This window comes from Castor canadensis, chromosome 4 (assembly GCF_047511655.1).
Source record: "Castor canadensis chromosome 4, mCasCan1.hap1v2, whole genome shotgun sequence".
Classification (NCBI taxonomy): domain Eukaryota; kingdom Metazoa; phylum Chordata; class Mammalia; order Rodentia; family Castoridae; genus Castor; species Castor canadensis.
Genome location: NC_133389.1, coordinates 65,799,745 through 65,819,862, shown reverse-complemented (window position 1 = coordinate 65,819,862; position 20,118 = coordinate 65,799,745). Strand labels below are relative to the sequence as shown.

General features: G+C 40.6%; 1 protein-coding gene and 1 pseudogene across 4 annotated transcripts in view; both read left to right on the top strand.

Moving 5' to 3' along the window:
* Window positions 1-1,694: 1,694 nt before the first annotated feature.
* Spire1 (spire type actin nucleation factor 1) overlaps window positions 1,695-20,118 on the top strand; it is a 160,826-nt gene continuing 142,402 nt past the window's right edge. For all 4 annotated transcript variants that reach the window (XM_020178964.2, XM_020178965.2, XM_074070367.1 and 1 more), the window contains exon 1: window positions 1,695-2,001. In XM_020178964.2, the coding sequence (XP_020034553.1) occupies window positions 1,710-2,001 (292 nt within the window). In that variant the 5' untranslated portion in view covers window positions 1,695-1,709. The remainder of the gene's footprint in view (window positions 2,002-20,118) is intronic.
* LOC141422534 (eukaryotic translation initiation factor 5A-2 pseudogene) lies at window positions 7,036-16,239 on the top strand (annotated as a pseudogene).

Genomic DNA, 20,118 nt, shown 5'->3' with positions numbered 1-20,118 from the left:
GACCCTCCCGCCACCCCCCTTCCCGGAACATCCCCGCCCCCGCCCCCATCCTCCCGCCGCGGCGGGCTTTTCTTCTCTTCCTCTCTGGTCAACAAAGCTCTGCTCTTTCGCTCAAAAAAAAAAAAAAAAGGAAAATTTGGGAATGTATGTTTTTAATCAAGAGAGGTTATATAGGCACACATAATTTCTGGAATCGGGAAGGTCATTGCCTTACGGAGCTTTGGCTCACATAAATACATTTTTACAGCTCAGATTATGAACCTATAATTGATTCTTTATTAAGGGGTTTAATTATCTGCTGTAGTGACATTACGGGGGGCCGAGGGAGCCCTTTCCTCCTCTCCTATCTCCATTTCTTTCTCTTCCTTTCTGGCCTCGTGCGTTTCCTCTTCCCACTCCTGCTGTATGTATGTTGGTATCTTACACATTAACAAAAAGCTGTTGTGATTTTTACTACAAGAGGTAATTGGCTAACATGCAGCGTCTAATAGTGAACATAAATGGTACTCACTATAACTTTCTTACTTGGCTGACGCTTTCAACTCTAGGGTTTTCACACGGAGTAGCCTGAAATAAATGTTACCAATTAAAGTCATTTGCCGACGAGTGTTGGTTTTAAGAATTAGAAACAGCGAGCCCCCCAGAGTTCTTTGGTTCCATGGCTAATTGCCACCGTGATGTAGTGTGAGCCGACTGGGCTAAGTGTGGCTCCTGGAGCCATTACCGTCGTGAGGGGTGCTCAATGCTGCAGCAAATAAATCCAAGGATGCTTTAATGACATCTGCAAATTATGCACCACATCCCAGGCCCTGTTCTAAGCTTTTGGGAGAAGTCAGAGAAGAAAACTTGCCTAAGATCCAGCCCTCCTTGAAGGTGAGAGTCCAGAGTGAATACCAAATAAACCCTGTAATCTCTTCACTCAGGAAGCCCAGGCAGTAGGATCTCAGGTTCAAAGGCCAGCCTGGGCTACATGGTGAAACCCTGCCCTAAAAAATAAATAAAAATCTAAAAATGAGTGGAGTAGGGGCAAGGACAGTTATGGCACCGGGTGGTGAGTTGAAATCGTGAAGAGACTCAAGTCGCAGTCTTGGGGGCCCCGTGTGGAGGGCCCGAGCCAGCGGAGGCCTTAGCGCTTCAGCTGACCTTTGTTTTCTTAGGCATTCACTCGGGTCTGGGTTCAAGTCCAAGGAAATATCAGTGACAGTGACCTCCCGCTTGCAGGGTGGTGTTCCGGCGGGCTCGGAGGGGCAGCGCCGCCGCCCGGAGCGTACCGAGCCTCGCGATCGCGCAGCGGCTGCCGGCGCAGCCTCGGGGGCGTGCGTCCCTCCGCCCCTCGCGCCCCGCCCCCCGGCCGGCCATGCGCCCCTCGGTCCGCGTCGCCCCTCCCCGCCGCGCGGCGCCCCGAGACCGCGCGGCCCCTCGGGGGCGGGGCGGAGCAGGCGGGGCGGGGCGAGCGGACGCCATCGCGTAGCTACCGGCCGGCGGCGGCCTGGCCAACACCGATCGCTGCGGCGTCCTCGCCGCCCCGCGCTCGCCCACGCCGCCGGCCCCCGCCTCCTCCCCGCCTAGTCCGCGGCGGCGCGCGGCCGGGTTGGGCGGCGACGGTTCGGGGATGAGGAGGCGGCGGCGCGCGAAGACGATGCTCCTGAGCTGAGCGGACGCGGCGCACGGCACGGGCGGCCGAGCGGCCGAGCGGCGCCCACTGCGGGATGGCCCAGCCGGCGGGCCCGGGCGGCGGCGCGGAGCCGGCGGAGGCCGGGGCGGCGGCGGGCGCTGCGGACGCGCTGAGCTTGGAGGACATCCTGCGGCTGTACAACCAGCCCATCAACGAGGAGCAGGCGTGGGCCGTGTGCTACCAGTGCTGCGGCTCCCTGCGCGCCGCCGCCCGCCGCCAGCCGCGCCGCCGCGTGCGCTCGGCCGCGCAGATCCGCGTCTGGAGGGACGGCGCCGTCACCCTGGCGCCCGCCGCCGGCGACGACGCGGAGCCGCCGGCCACCGCGGGTGAGCCGGGCCCCCTTCCCGCGCGGTCCCCCTGCCGAGGCGGGGACGGGTCCTGTGGGGAGGTGCGGGCGGGCGGGCGTGCGCTCTCCTGCCGCAGCCTCTCACCTGCGCCGCGGAGGATGCGGGCGCGACCCGAACGCACGACCCAGCTCGCGCGTCTAGATGGACAGGGTCCCCTCCCCCACCCCCACCCCCGACTATGAAGAGGGAGAAGCGGATACATAGACTAAATGATGACGGGGGGGGTGGGGCTGGACGTGAAAAAATAGCATTATGGTACCCATGCGTTGGGATTTGCTCGGACCACAAACAGGCCTCTAAAGTCAAAAGCTGGCCGATGTTCAGAGAAGAGAAAAATGGGTTTTGGTTTTAGTAAGCCGTTGTCTCGTGTAAAGTCTGGCGGGATTGTCATCCGCACAGTGACACACAGCCTGGTACTTACTCACATGCTTTATTGATGACAAGGAGCGGTTCATAATAGGTTTCTCCTACCAGGTTTTATCTAATTCAGTCTTTTGAGAAGCAAGTCTATTAAAAACATAGAAAAACAATCCACCCTCTCTTTTAGAAAACTGATGGAAGTGTCAAAATGCTTAAGGTGAAAGATGTAATTTGGATAGTCAGTAAAATGACACTTAATACAAATCCTTTTCTAAATTGATGAAAACATTCACGATTATCAGTTCTTGCCGTTCCACCAGAACATTTTATGTTTCTCTTTATTTTTTTAATTGTCAGGCAACACATTTACTTAAAGCCAGTCTGTTTATTAAATTTATTTTTTAAAAGGATACATAGAAAACCTAAAACTTGTATCTTTTAATGGGGTACTATATGATGTTTTGATAAACGGATACATTGTGTGATATTTAAAGCCAGTCTTTTAAGGATTCTTTGGAAACTTATTTTTATTTTAGATAGTTTTTAGCTTATTTGATCTGTTTTGCTTTTACATTTGAACTGAGTTTGGGAACTACTTGCAGTTACAGTTTATAGTATATTAAGAACGCAAGAAAAGAGACATTTTTGAAACACAGGGAAACTGTACCTTGGTATTTAACAGTTTCAAGAAGAAAACAAAAAGTGTGCAACCCACTTTTAGATGCCTCATTGATAATGGTGACTTTCAGAGAGAACAGGTCCCAAGTCTTGAACTTGAATGTTGTCAAAAACTGACAGATTCTCTGGGATATGTTTCTTGTTCTGTTGTTAGAACCTTACATTGAAATGAATGATTTTCTTGCATCATTAGTGTGAATGATAGCGTGCTAGCCTCCGTGTAATACAGTACTAAAAGAATAGTGAACAGAGATGTTTTCCACTAGCAGTAAGGGATTTGTAATCAACATTCTTTCTCCTAGTTCTGCTCATGACCTCTGCTCCTAGTTGTGGAGAGAACCTAATCAAAGTTGTTGATATATAGTGGGTGTGGTGGCTCACCCTTGTAATCCCAGCTATGAATCCCACAGGTAGGAGGACTGAGTTTTGAGACTAGCCCCAGGCAAAAAAAAAAAAAAAAAAGGGAGACCCTACCTGAAAAAGGAACCTAAAACAACAAAAGGACTGGGTATATGGTTCCAGTGGTAGTGCAAGGCCATGAGTTCAAACTCCACTACCCCCCACACCCCCCAAAAAATTGTTGATATAGTCTTGAGCATTCAGGGCCTATTGATTACAAATATTTAGGGAGTTCATACTAAAATAGTTATTTTGTCACCTCTTAGGATTTAAGAGCTGTTGCTGGGCTATGTGGAGATACAATGTGGCCATTTAATCTTAATTCTTAAAAGTGATGAGCAACCTGGTAATGTGCATACTTGTCTGAATTCTATTTTTAAAGGAAAACTTCGTTTATTTTCTAAATGGAGGTTTAGAGAAGGCCAGTGTCTTGCTCATAGTCACAAGGCTTTGTAGCCTTGTGGAATGACACAGGTTTGGTTTGATTTCTCTCCTTCCCTAACATCCTAGTTTCCTAATTTCCCAGTGTCCAGCCTGCTGTGTAAAATAAGAATATGTGATTTTTTTAAAGTCTGGTTAAAGTGTGAGATAATGTACATAAAATGACTAATGCTGTATTTTTCTCTTCCTCCCCTTAACCTGGGGTCCTTGCACATCACCGTAGAGCAAGGACCATAGTCTAGCTGTTCTGTATCTTTATTCAGAATTGGGGCACATTCTAGGTCACAGTTTCTCATCCTGAACAGCACTGTCATTTGTGACCCAGTAATTCTTTGTTGCAGGGCTCTCTTGTATGGTATTACTATTTGCAGCATCACAGGTCGGCACTTCTGGATGCTAGCAACCCCTTCCCACTTGTGACATTGCTGACTGTCCCATGGAAAATCATACTGGTTGAGAACTGGTCTAGCAGATGATGGCTGGTGCCCAGAATTGTGTCCAACATGAAGAAATGGATTTTGACTCCAGTCCTCAAGCCAGTGAATCCTTCTGCCCGCTGCTTGTCATTGGGCTGTTGAGGGGAGTGAGCAAGTAGCATTGGTTCTTGCCTCTGGGGGTGTCACTCCATTTCATCCCGTGAGAAGAAAGATTTGGGCCTGAGTATAGTAGTAATTGAATTTAGTTCTTGTTTCCTTCTTTTTTTTTTTTCCGTGTGAAGGTTTGGACCCAGTGTGTATGCTAGGCTAGTGTTCTACCAGTCCCCGCCTAGTATGTATTTATTTATTTATTTTATTTATTTATTTTTGGTGGTACTAGGGTTTGAACTCAGGGCTTCTTGCTTGTTGGACAGGTGTTCTACCACTTGAGCCACACCCTCAGCCCTAATTACTTTTAATAGTATGGTTGCCCCTTGATATCTGAGGGGAATTGGTTCCAGAACCTCTGCAGATACCAAAATCTTTGGATACTCAAGTCCCTTATGTAAAATGGCACATAGTATTTGCATATAACCTTTTACTTTAAGTCATTTCTGGATTGCTTAGCATACCTAATAGATGTAAGCACTATGGAAATAATTGTTACTCTGTATTGCTTAGGGAATAACGACAAAGAAAAAGGTTTGTACATATTCAACACAAAGGCATTCTTATTTTCAAATATCTTCAATCCATGGTCAAACCCATGGATGTACATAGAGTCCAGATATCAAGGACTAATTGTATCCAAATATGTCAGAACAGTCAAATTCAGTTTGGATAAAATAAACAGAAATAAATACTCTATAAGAAAAATAGAAAAATGATGAAAGGTGTCAGAGGTATGGAAATGAAACCAGTATCTGAAGAAAACAGTAAAGAATGAGTCATTTTACGTAGCGTTCAGATAGATACTACAGCCATACTAGCATTGACCATGAAAACCGGGATATGAAACTGCAGATGAAGAAGAGGAGGAAAAGATGACAGGGTCATAAATGAGCAGTATTTTAAAGAAATATTTCTGAGATAAGGATAACTTACTTGGAGTTAAGGGCTTGTGAATCTTCCTAGGTGGTTTGCTTAATATTTTTATTTTCCCCAATGTTTATGTAATGTTGTCACAATAAGACCTCAGTATGGGGGAAAGTTTATTAGGCCAGGTTGATGAAGTTTTCACTTTCACACCTTTGTAATTGGAGCTAAATACACTCAAACTCTGAAGGTCTCACCAGTGTACCCAACTGGCATTTAACACACATTTTGTTATCTTTAGAAAGTAGTAATTGCAGACCACAAACTCCAAAGTTGATACAGGAAAGAGTAGGAAATACTCTGGAATTAGTAGGTATAGGTAAGAACTTTCTCAATGGAACCCCAGCAGCACAGCAACTAAGAGATAGCATAGATAAATGGGACCTCATAAAACTAAAAAGCTTCTGTTCATCAAAAGAAATGGTCTCTAAACTGAAGAGAACACCCACAGAGTGGGAGAAAATATTTGCCAGCTACACATCAGACAAAGGACTGATAACCAGAATATATAGGGAACTTAAAAAACTAAATTCTCCCAAAACTAATGAACCAATAAAGAAATGGGCAAGTGAACTAAACAGAACTTTCTCAAAAGAGAAATTCAGATGGCCAAAAAACACATGAAAAAATGCTCACCATCTCTAGCAATAAAAGAAATGCAAATTAAAACCATGCTAAGATTCCACCTCACCCCTGTTAGAATAGCCATCATCAGCAACACCACCAACAACAGGTGTTGGCGAGGATTCGGGGGAAAAAGGAACCCTCTTACACTGTTGGTTGGAATGTAAACTAGTACAACCACTCTGGAAAAAAAATTGGAGGCTACTTAAAAAGCTAGACATCGATCTACCATTTGATCCAGCAGTACCACTCTTGGGGATGTACCCAAAAGATTGTGACACAGGTTACTCCAGAGGCACCTGCACACCCGTGTTTATTGCGGCACGATTCACAATAGCCAAGTTATGGAAGCAGCCAAGATGCCCCACTACTGACAAATGGATCAAGAAAATGTGGTATCTATAAACAATGGAATTTTATGCAACCATGAAGAAGAACGAAATGTTGTTATTTGCTGGTAAATGGATGGAATTGGAGAACATCATTCTGAGTGAGGTTAGCCTGGCCCAAAAGACCAAAAATCGAATGTTCTCCCTCATATGCGGACATTAGATCAAGGGCAAACACAACAAGGGGATTGGACTTTGAGCACATGATAAAAGCGAGAGCACACAAGGGAGGGGTGAGGATAGGTAAGACACCTAAAAAATTAGCTAGCCTTTGTTGCCCTTAACACAGAGAAACTAAAGCAGATACCTTAAAAGCAACTGAGGCCAATAGGAAAAGGGGACCAGGAACTAGAGAAAAGGTTAGATCAAAAAGAATTAACCTAGAAGATAACACACAGGAAATTAATGTGAGTCAACTCCCTGTATAGCTATCCTTATCTCAACTAGCAAAAACCCTTGTTCCTTCCTATTATTGCTTATACTCTCTCTTCAACAAAATTAGAGATAAGGGCAAAATAGTTTCTGCTGGGTATTGAGGGGGTGGGGGGAGAGGGAGGGGGTGGGGTGGGTGGTAAGGGAGGGGGTGGGGGAAGGGGGGAGAAATGACCCAAGCATTGTATGCACATATGAATAATAAAAAAAAAAAAGTGGTAATTGATGGAATTTAAGTAATGTCCTAGATCTTCATAAGATTAAAACATTTCTTTTCCTGGAATGTCACAGAGAATTGTTAATAGAGATTTTTTGAATAGGCCCTTGTTTTTATGCCCAGATTGGGCTGGACCACAATTGTCCTATTCACACTTCCAGCATAGCTAAGATGGCAGGTGTGTACCACCACACCCAAGTTTTTATTGGTTGAGATGGGGTCTTAAGAAGTTTTTGCCTGGTCTGATCTTGAATTGAAATCCTCCCAGTCTCTTCCTCCTGAGTAGTTAAAATTACAGATGTAAGCCACTTTTTCCTGCTCTTTCGGTTTTTTTTTTTTTTCTTAATGCTTCTTCTGCTAATGCATTTTTTAAAAATTAGGACTATTATCTTTTCCCCTCCTATTACCCATTTTCTCTCCTACACCCATTATAATCAGAAGAGTCCCATCTAATATAGTCCTTCAATATCATGATTTCTGAAAGATAATGATTGATATAGTTGACAACATGTGATAGAATGCCATTGTACAGCCCATAGGTTGCCTTGTCCCAGGCTTGGCCATATGTTCCTGGATTTTTAGTAAAAATACCATGTTAGCATGGTACATGACTTCATTTATTCATTTTTTCATTTCACCAGTGTTTGAGTGCCTTCTAAGTTTACTGTGTTAGATTTTGAAGGTACAAAAAGGAATAAAGTACATTTGTACCTACAAGAAGCTGACAAGATTCATAAACTGACCCCTGTAGCAGTGGAGTAATTTCAGAATAAGAAACATAGACAGAAATCTATATGAGCCCAGAGAAGAGAGTGGCAGGCTTTGGTGACACTAGGTGATTTCCCATAGAAAATTTTGAAGCTGGAGTTTTGGACTCATGGCCCAAACTCCTGAGATTCCATACGCCCCTGAACAACAAATAAAGAGGCATGGTGAAGGCAGAGAAAGGAGGTTTATTACACGTCTTGGGACGTGCCATGGGAAGAGGCAGAGTAAGCACTCAGCTCATCTTCAGCCATCTTGAGTTACAGGTATAAGTAGGCAAAAGAACTGGGGGCTGAGGACAAAGGTATGTATAAATAGTCCCAGTCACAGGTGTGTTCTGGTTGACCATTATCTCAGTCCAAGTGTTTTGGAGAGGTTCCGGAGTTGGGCCAGGCAGGTGGTCCATCCAAAGGAGAGTCTACTACTGGGGGTAGTTTTGGTTCCTTGTCATAAAGATGTTATTAGTCATTCCTGTCCTTCCTTGATTCCAAGGTGGGGTTGTAAGGTCACTACAGAGAGAATGGCTTAGAGCAGAGACAGATACAAAATGAAGGAGAGATGCTATGCTTCTGTTTTTAGTTAATTCATCAGCCTGAGTCAGGAGTCCATGCTGTAAAGCCAAAGCAGTTTGAGCGCATCTTACAATTCATTTCCAGAGGTCATAAAGGATGAGTGATGGTGTAAAAGGAAGCCTTTGTGAGGCAGAAAGGTATAGAAATTAGGAATGACATCATATAGTGTTCAGAGGACAACACACCACACGTGGATACTAAGTGTGGCACTTGGGGTGCCACCCATTTCCCTATACCAAAGCTGACACTGCTCACTAATCAGTCATTGCATTTTTGTTGCTAAATTTATAAGCAGTCTCCAAGTTCTCAACAGGATGCTTCAGGCAGCCACTACCAATTATTTGGACTTGGCATATGAGGTTAAACCTGTTTGTCTTCTCTGTGGTGGGTGTTCACTGCGCCTGGAGCATAGGATGTGTGTGGGAGTGGGAGAGTGAGAGCCTGGAAAGGCATGTTGGCTGGAATCGGGTTATGGACTGTTGAGTTGTGTTTATAGGTTGGATAGGCAGTGGAGAGCCACATAAGGAATTTAAACTGGAAAATGATGTAAGCAGATTACTCCTTTTAGAAAGACAACTTTGCAGGCTTTGTAGAAGATGAATTGGGTGAAACCGGGGGCAAAGACATCATTTGGCATTTCTTACTATCTTCAGATCTCAGTAGCCTTTGAGTTGCTAAACCAGTTGGGGATACAGCAGCTGTTCAGACAAGAGATGATGGAAGTCTGAAATAAGACAGTACAAATGGAGAGAGAGTCAGATTGAGAGTAATTTAGGTAATGCAACATAGGGTGGCCATTTAGCATCTGATGTGTTTAATGTGTGAGAAAGAGGAAGGAGCTTATAAGGCTGTCAGATGCCCCACCTGGGTGATAGGGAAGGCAAGAGTGGGAGGTTAGGCTGGGAAGATGATGACTTATGCTTCATGGAAATTAAATTGGCCTGGAAGATACTTTTTGTATGGAGTCATGTTGATTCCTCCCTTGCTCTTCCAGGTAGTCACAAAGTCAACAGTTTAGTGTTACAGGGTAACATGGAAAGACAGTAGGAATTGGCTACAACTGATACAGTTTGGATTCTTAGCTCTGAGGCTTATCCCTTAATTATAACCTCAGGCAAGCCATTTCACCTTTTGTTTTCTTTCTTTTCTTTTCTGTTTTTTTTTAACCTTTTTTTTCTTTTTGGTAGTACCGGGTTGAGCTCAGGGCCTTACAGTTGCTAAGCAAGCACTCAACCACTTGAGCCACACCCCCACCCCACTTCACCTTTCTGACTTTTTTTTTTAATCTGTAAAATGGGAGTGATATTTGTGCAGCCCTTCTTACAAAGTTGTCATGAGAATCAAATGAAGAATATATGAAGGCATTTTTCTCAGCTCATGTAGGGGACTCAAATATGTTACCCTTTGTGAAAAGATGAATATTTTAGAATTCTTTGATTCAAGATTGATAAAGAAATTCTACTGATAAATACTTTTGGCAAAGTAGCAGGATACAAATCAAGCTACAAAAATCAGTAGTTTTTCTATATACCAGTAATAAACAGGCTGAGAAAGAAATCAAGAAAACAATTCTATTCACAGTAGCCTCAAAAAAATTTAAATACCTAGGAATAAACCTAACAAAGAAGTGTGAAAGATCTCTACAATGAAAATTATAACACCTTGAAAAAAGAAATTGAAGAAGACACCTAGGGGATGGAAGACGTCTGGTGTTCATGGATTGCAGAATTAATACTGTGAAAATAGCTATACTACCTAAAGCAACCTACAGATTCAGTATAATCCCCCTAAAAATTCCAAAAAAAAAAAATTCCAAAGTTATTTTTCACAAAAATAGAAAAATCAATCCTGAAATTCACACAGAAGCATAAAAGACCCTGAATAGCCAAAGTAATCCTGAGCAAAAAGAAGTGCTGGAGGTCTCATAATACCTGGCTTCAAGTAATACTATAGAGCTGTAGTAGCAGAAACAGCATAGTAGTGGCACACAGACAGACATGTAGACCATTGGAATAGAAGATCCAAAAATAAGTCCCCACAGCTACACCCATCTGATTTTCCACAAAGCGCCAAAAACATACATTGTAGAAAAGACAGCCTCTTCAACAAATGGTGATGGGAAAACTGGAAGATCCACTTACAGAAGACTGAAAGTAGAGCCCTGTCTTTCACTCTACAAAAATCAACTCAAAATACTTCAAAGACCTTGATGTGTAAGACCTGAAACTCTAAACTGCTAGAGGAAAACATAGGGAAGACCCTTGAAAGTAGAGGCATAGGTATCACCTTTCTGATAGGACTCCACTTGCTCAGGAAATAATAGCAAGAATTGACAAATGGATTGTATCAAATTAAAAAGCTACTTTCTGCACATCAAAGGAAACAATTACCAGAATCAAGAGGCAACGTACAGAATGTGAGAAAATATTTGCCAGCTAGTCATCAGATAAAGGATTAATATTCAGAATATATAAAGAGCTCCAAATAATTAAATACCAAAAGAACAAACAGTACAATTAAACAAATGGACAAATGAATTGAATGGACAGTTCTCAGAAGAAGTACAAATGGCCAATAAATACATGAAGAAATGTTTGACATCCTTAGCCATAAAGAGAATACAAATCAAAACAACACTGAGATTCATCTCACTCACGTCAGAATGTCAGTCATCAAGAAAACAACAGCAAATTAGCACAACCACTATAGAAATCAGTATGGAGGTTCCTCAAAAAACTAAAAATAGAAGTACCATCTGATCCTGCTATAGCACTTGTGGGCATACACTGAAGGAATATAAGTCAGCATACAAAAGAGACAACTCACACCAATGGTTGTAACAGTACTATTCATAGTGGACAAACTATGGAATCAGCCTAGGTCTGTCCATCAACTGATGAGTAGATACAGAAAACATACATATGTGCAATGGAGTATTATTCAGCCATAAAAAGAATGAAATTATATAGTTTGCAAGAAAATGGATGGAACTGGAAATCATGTTAAGTGCAACAAGGCCAGATGGAGAAAGACAAATATCACATGATCTCTGTCACTGCTTAATCTAGACCTTTCTTTAAAAAAAAAAAAGAATGACATGAATATAAAATTTGAAGAGGGCTGCTTAGGGGTGGGAACCAGAAGAGGGGGGAGGATAAACATAATTGAAGTACTTCATACACATGTATAAAAATAGAATACTGAAACCTGTTGAAATTGTTTAAAAAGAGGGAAGGGGATAAGAAAGAGTAATAGAGGGGGTGAATTTGATCAAAATACATTATACTCATGTGGAACTATTTATACAACTAATGCACACTAAAAGTTTTGAAGAAATATGTATCTGGAAGTTCATGAACAGATCCTTGAGGCTGAAAAGCTGAAGTGTCTGTTCGTAGTTGCCTTGGTGCTGCACACCACGTTTTCAGAATAGAGTGCAATGGACTACGGAGAGTTCCTTACAGAATGTCAGGGAACATATTTAATTGCTGTGCATAGTTTTACATAACTTCCATGCATACATTCTTTTTCTGTTTTTTATTGTTGTGCTGGGGATACACTGTGGCCTTTAACAAAAGTTCTTACAATATGTCGTACTTGAATTTACCTCCTATATGCATAGATTCTTGAATTGAGTTTTGTCCTCCTTGTACTACTTTGTAATTTGATATGAATTTTATTAACTATCTAATTTAGCTTCTTTAAATCCTGGGGAGGGGGGTAAAGGAGGGCTTTTTTACATTAGTAATAAAAATAATGTGAATGCAATACCTCCCCACCCCCCCAACCTTTGGAACTTATTTCTATAAGAAAAGACACAGCCATCTTAGATAAAGCACTGGACTGTTCTATTGCATTTTGGTGGGAAGTTGTTGAAGTTCTTTAACTTGATGGAAGTTGCTTCCCGACTCTCATTTTCTTAGTTTATGATCACTTCGTGTGATTTGTATTTAAAGTCCCACGTAGGAGAAGGTGACTTCAGAGGCCTTGGCAACATAGACCCTGTCTCAAAGAAAGCAGAACTAGTATTTCACTCATGAATATATTAAAATGGATACAGAAAGGTATTTCTCGACAAAGAATTAATTAAACAGCTGAAAAATGTTAAAAAGCTAAAAACTGTGTGACTAGGAGTTTTTGTTTTTTGTTTTCAGTTCAATGCTAGGGATCAAACCCAGAGCCTTGGGCATGTTAGGCACACACTGTACCACTGAGCTACAACCCTAGCCCAGCCTCGGTGGTTTTTATAGTTTAAATCAGATAGACTTAATTCAGTTTTTTTGTTTGTTTGTTTTTGCAGTACTGGAGTTTGAACTTAGGGCCTTGTGCTTGCTAGGCAGGCATTCTCCGCTTGAGTCACATTCCCAACTCCTTTTTTGCTTTGTTGATTTTTTTTGAATATGGGCTTGCATTTTTGCCCAAGTTGGGGAGGACTATGATTCTCCTATTTATGCCTCCCACATAACTGGGATGACAGGTGTGCATCACCACACACAGTTTATCAGTTAAGATGGGATCTCTCTTAAGTTTTTGCTTGGAATGTCCTCAAACTGTGATCCTCCTAATTGTCTCTTGAGTAGTTGGAATTACAGGCATGAGCCACCATGCCCAGCCCAGAAATACTCAAGTCTTCATAGAGGATTAGTAATAAAGAGGTAAATGTATATGGATAGTAGAACTGTGGTAGATCTAAAGGGAGGAAGAAGTACTGAGATGTCTTCTGGCAGGACTCGGTGCTGGATGAGCTAATTCCTGATGAGATGCCCCAGTGGGAGAGGATATTCCAGGAGGTACACATTGAGGTGTGCATGGAAATATGGGAAAACCTAGTAGACCTCTTCTTGTTCTAGCTTAGGGCATTGCCCTCCAAGTTCTGTTTATTCTCAAAAGAATTGATACAGTTCTGGGATCTCAGTGTATTTTTGAGGTTTCATGAAATTTAAGCAGTATTTGCAGCGGTATCACTAGGGACCTTTTAATTCAAATGTACATGACTTACACAAAGTACCACAGATTCCATTATCTCTGTCCTTAAACATAGGAGTGTCAGAACGTAGCTCCAGCACCATTGCTCCCCTCCTGTCCCTGTGGGTAACGCTGTTGGCCAACCAGTCCTGGGCCCCTCCCACCCCATTCTTTCCCTCCAAACCTTCTAAAGACGGTACCAGCCAGGTAGATTAAGCCTCAGAGGTGAAACCTGTTTGCTTTACAAGCTTTCAGTGTTGCCAGATTACATAAAGTAGACAAAGATGAGCATTTGAGGTATGTTGTGAATAGTTATGCCAAAACTGAGGCAATTATTTTTTAATGGGAAACACTTATTTAATGATGTTTGCTCCGTAAGATACTATTATCACTATTATTATTATTATTATTATTATTATTATTGGCAGCACTGGGATTTGAACTTGGGCTCATGCAGGTGCTCTTACCACATGAGCCTCTCTGCCAGCCCTTTTTATGTGATGAATTTTTTTGAGATAGGGTCTTATGAACTGTTTGTCTGGGACTGGATTTGAACCTGGATCCTCTTGATCTCTGTCTCCTGAGTAGCTAGGATTATAGGTGTTAGCCACTGGTATCTGGCCTCTAAGATACTATTAAGGTTGCTGAATAGAAAGAAAAAATAATGCTAACAGGCTGGAGGTGTAGTCCAAGGGGAAGAGTGCTTGCTTGGCAAGCAGGGAGCCCAGAGTTCAAACCCTAGTACCACCACCACAAAAAAAATTTAATTAACTAAAAAAAAAAAATGCTACTAAAAACATAGGTTTTAAAACTTAGATTTCTTTTTTTTAGCTTATTTTTAAATTTTTATTTCTTACTTATCATACATTAATAATATGAGGAGATTTCACTATGATAATTCCTACATGCATACAGTGTACTTGAACAAGTTCACCCTCCATTATATTTGCACCCTTCCTCTCCTCCTCCCTCATCTTTGAAACACTGTTGGGTTTCATTATGCTGTCTTCATATGTACATATGTACCATACTTAAATCCTCTTTACCCTTCTAAAACTTAGTTTCTAATACAGTGCCATAGAATGGGTTGGGAGGGCCTGGAGTCTGGACCAAACTTACATCTGGATTTGGGGTGATGGTGGTGGTACTGAGACCTAACTTCAGGGAGCTCTGTCAAGCAGGTAGCCTCAGTGTGCAGGGGTTGCCTGTCTGATCTGCAGGCAGAGCCAGAAGGGGCCAACAGTAGATAGAAGAACCAGGAAGCAATCTGTACCTTAGAGATTGGGTGGTGGGTTTTTATCACCCAACGGCTAGACTGTGGTCCCTGAGAAGATGACCAGTAATAAAAAGTCAAGATTTCCACGTTTTTTTTTAGTGGTACTGGAGTTTGAACTCAGGGCCTTGTGCTTGTTAGGTTTGCTTTTCTAAAGATAAGTTTAGTTATAAAACCTAGCGTGCAGCTGGGTGCCGGTGGCTCACACCTATAACCCTAGCTACTCAAGAGTCAAAGATCAGGAGCATCGCAGTTCAAAGCCAGCCCGGGCAAACAGTTCTTGAGACCCCATCTCGAAAATACACACACAAATAGGGATGGTGGAGTGGCTCAAGGTAAAGGCCCTGAGTTCAAGCCCTAGTACTACAAGCAAACAAATAAAACCTAGGATGCAAAGGATAGACTGAAATAAAAAAGCAGATTCATGACAAAGGCAACTTGAGTCTGGCTTGGGACAGAGTCTGCATGGGATCATATTATCCCAAAGAAGGAGATAAAAGTTTTGGCCAGTGCCTGTCTGTGAATGAATACTTTTTCCGTGAGTGGTATTAAAGTTAAAGGTTGCTGACTGGGGACTGGTGGCTCACGCCTCCCCATCTTCAAAATAACCAGAGCAAAATGGACTGGAGGTGTGGCTCAAGTGGTAGAGCACCTTCTGTGCGACTGCAAAGTCCTGAATTCAAACCCCAGTCTTCACCAATGAAAAATATGTAGATATAGATGTATAAAACTACGTACATACACACACATGTGTTATGTTGCTGACCAGGAATTTAAAGTCAAAATCAGTTATCTAGGAAAAGGGCGGGGAGGCCGGGGTGTGGAAAGTGTGGCGGCCCCGCCCCGTCTCTTAGAACTGCTGCGGCCGCCACCGCCGCCGCCGCTGCAGCTGCAGGGGACTGGCGCGGGTACGCAGGCGAAAGGCGCTCTGTGCCTGCTGAAAGCCCACCATGGCGGATGAAATTGATTTCACTACTGGAGATGCTGGCGCTTCCAGCACTTACCCTATGCAGTGCTCGGCGCTGCGCAAAAACGTCTTCGTGGTGCTCAAAGGACGACCATGCAAAATAGTGGAGATGTCAACTTCCAAAACTGGAAAGCACGGTCATGCCAAGGTGCACCTTGTTGGAATTGATATTTTTACAGGCAAGAAATAGGAAGATATTTGCCCTTCTACTCACAACATGGATGTTCCAAATATTAAGAGGAATGATTATCAACTGATAGGCATTCAAGATGGTTACCTTTCCCGGCTGACAGAAACTGGTGAAGTTCGTGAGGATCTTAAACTGCCAGAAGGTGAACTTGGCAAAGAAATAGAAGGAAAATACAATGCAGGTGAAGATGTACAGGTGTCTGTCATGTGTGCAATGAGTGAAGAATATGCTGTCGCCATAAAGCCCTGCAAATAAAGGGAGCAGCAGTCATGAGCAAGCTGTTCAGGTCTGGATCAACTGCAGATCTAAAGTTTGGTTCTAGTTGCTGCCAAAGCTATGACCTTCATAAACAACCTCATTTTCTTTTTTTTTTTTTTTTTTTGAAATTGTGCTGGGCTAGTTTTGCAGGCAGTTGGTAACTTTAAAAAAAGAAATCAAGATGTATAATTCTTTTTTTTTTTAATTGTATAGGTATATTTCCTATAACATTCCTGTGGTTTTCATTGAGTCTAAGAACCAGACAAGACAGCTGCAACAGATGTGATTTGTCTGAGAAAATCATTCCTGAATTTTAATTAAATAATTAATAAACCAAGGTTTAAAATCAAACTATGTAGCATCCAGTGGTGATGAAGTACCATATTCAAGTTGAATTGCTCTGCATTAATTTCAGACATAGTAATAGAATTCGTAGATTATGGATTGGAATTGTCACAGTTTCAGTCAGTGTGTAGCAAACAGAAATCCATAAAAATTATGTGATCAAAAGTGTCAGTTATTTTAGTGGCCATGTACAACCACATACATTACCTCAGTCATACTATTCTTTGCCAAGTTGTTGGCAGACTTAATACAACTTCACATGGTGGTTTTAGTCCCTGCCAGTTAGTTGACAGAGGAACATTGAACTTTTGCGTCAATATGAGCAAGTTAGATTGTAAAGAAGACACAAAGGACAGTGGCAAAGAAGCTTGTTAAAACTGTAGATTTTAAACTGAGACCTTTGTTAGCAGCATAAAAATAGAAAGCACCTTCTTAGTTGTATTTTTGCTTTTAACTTTTGTCCCCCAGTTCCCTATCCCCAGCATTGAAAGGACTGACCTGCTTTGTAGGAAACTATGCAGTACTCTTTTCCAACCATGTTGAGTGAGTTTTGATTATTAATAGTAATCATGTCTTTCCAACCATTTTAAGTAGATTTTTGACATTAAAATATTGTTCTCCTGAACTGAATTCTTAAGTTGATTTGGAATTCTTGACTTTAAATTGACTTGTTAAATTTATGTACATTTTTCTAAAGTGAAATGAAAAGTGATTCATAGAAAAAAATGTTACTTGAAAATTATTTAAGTGTATGTATTTTTTCTCATTGTCTTGTGACTTAATTCAGTTACTGATGTGAAATATAGCTAAGAAAGAATTATATAAACTTAATTATTTTTAAAACTGTTTTAGGTGACATCACTGCATTTCTGTTCAGTCTTTTGGATTCTATTATTTCCAGAATTTTAGACATGGTTCCAGGGTTTGTGAGAAACTTTGACTCAATAGCAGTCATTATACTGGACTGAAACTTAGAACAAAGTTACTATCTCAGTAATGCCTGATTCTCTAAGACTGGTTTTGAGACCTCTCCCATCATGCCTTGACCTCTGTTCCTATCTTTCTTCTAGAAGAAAACATATATGACAGTGTAACTTATCTAATCAGTGACTTAAATAGCATTAGAAAAACAAGATCCTAAGGTCTTAGTGTATATACTTTTAAACTTTGTCTTGGCCTCAGCATACCAATTTGGAATTGCAAAGAAGAGAATTATAAAGCACAAGAAATATTGAGATTGTAGTTAATTGATTTTAGCATGAAATTTTAGCTTTTGCCCATCAAAGCACAATTAGGAATTAGGCTAAATTCTTCCCAGTATTCTATTTAGTATCTACTGCATACTGCTCTAGATTTTTTTATATTCTAGTGTGTATCTTACTTGTACTGGCTGACATTGTTGTTACCCAGAGGAATTCCAGAAAGTTATTAATCTGTGCTATTTGCTGGTTGTTCATCTGGCCCCAGTTTACCGTACTAGTGCTCTCATGTAGTATTAATTCTGGATTAGTATGCCCTTGTTTTGTAAACTTGTCAGACTTCACATAAATAAATTTCCATTGCAATGCAGAGGTGTACAAAATATAACACATCTCTGTTTCCATACCTTGAATGGCAAAAGCTATTTATGCATAAATATGAAGTGTCCATGCTCTAACATGTAATTGTAGATTTTAAAGATATGGGACTGATTATTTTCATATAAATCAATAGATGTTTCTCTAGAACAAAATATCCCATTTAGTAAAGCTTTATAAATTGTATTATAAGGAAGTAGGGAACATAAATTTTTTAACATAGAATAGAAGTGACTTCATTCTTTTTTGAGATCAAAGAAATGTTAAAAGTTGATTCCTAGTATTTGTTGTACTTTTTTGTAGCAAATGTTACATATCCCTAATTACTATGTGTAGAATGTGGACTGTCATGTTGATGGTGTATACCTATACACCGTTTTTGTCTGTACACATTTCACCAATTTATAGACAGTATTATCAAATTGAATATTTGTTTCTTCCTAGAACATGTTTTATTTTTACTGTGAAGACTTTGTTATACTTTATTTGCTACAAAATTGTGTATCTTCCGACATGGATGAACTCTTGCTGCTCTGACTGCATCTGCATCATGACCATAATTGTGATGCTTCTTTAATGCGCCCCTCCAGGGCTGTCAGCCACTGAAAGAAATTGTTGCCAACCACACTCTTATTCTGTTTCCCTTACTGTACAAATTTCTGCACCTGTGCTTTATATATCAATTATCAAACTCCTGCAGCCAGACCACCATATCTTTAACAGGAGATGCTGCAGTAAAATGTTTAGGCTATAGAATTGGGAGACACTTTTTTTCCATTACAGCACAGTGTGTATGTCTATGTACACATAGTTTTGTATGTTTGTTCTTTTTCCAAAGTCCTTCCAACTATTAAAAGTACTGTAGTCTGGTAGTGCCTCAAATGTTGGTAATTTTTTTTTAACTCACAACTTTTCCAGAATTTGATTTTATACTTTAAGGTTTCTCAATTAGATTATTTCTAGTTGAGCTGTAATTTGAATGCATTATTCTCAGGGCTGTTTGTGTAAGAGGTGAAGTTTCATTATTTTAAAGCTAACTGTCTGAAAGTATATTACAAAGTTTTCCCAAATTGTAATACAGTTATACATGCAGATAAAATAATCCTTAATATCAACATATTTAACTACATGGTTAAGTATTTAAGAAAAAAATGGAAGCATACATTAGTAGCAGCTATATTGGAATCTTGGTATATTCTTCATTTTAGAATAGACTTGAGTGATCTTCTCTTAGACCCCTATTCTTAGTGATGTATCTAGTAGCATTCTTTTTTAGCATGGACCCCAAAGATAATTTGGGAGCCAGACATTGACATAATGATTCTCAAACTTACTTAAGGAAAACACACACGGAAAGTTCTTAACATTCTTTTGGATACCTTACTTAAAATGTTTACATACTGAATTCTGTAATATGAGCTGGGAACACATTGCTATGAGAAAATATGGCTCTTAAGTAGTATATGAGCAAAATTGTAAGCATATTTCCATTTAGAATATATTGTGCGGATAATCAGTTTCAAATTTTCCAATATCACTTAGGCATAGTATTTTACAGTTTTCAAGCCTTTTTTTCTGCTAGCATTCAGACAAGTAATAGGCAACAAAGATTTAAGAAAAATTCATGATGGAAAATCTTAAAATTGAGAAAATTCAATCTTTATTAAGTTTCTTCTTTGAATTGGGTATATGGAATCATTATTTGATTTTGGCAGGGAACATTTAGATTTAGTTTACAGAACACAGATGTTCTGTGGGAACATGGCTTGAAATCAATATGTAATTTGATGTTTTTCCATCAAATAAACATCTGAACACCAACTTAACTACCAAGTGAGGTCAAGTGCCTGAAAAGTGCTGTATACATTTAATAAATACATTTTCTTTATGTGAAAGATGCATCTTATAGCAATGCATACCAGGCTTTCACTTGCTAAAAACATACTTATTACCAAATTTTGCCCCTCTCCTTAGGATAGGTAAGATCGTATTTTACAACAAAAAAGAGAGATTATTTCATTTCTATGAAGTCCCTAAAACTATTTCTTGATGTTGGTAGAATTCAGTTTATCTTAGTTTGAGACTACATTTTTTAAAATTCTAGACCTAAACTATATTCAGCAACGACTGATC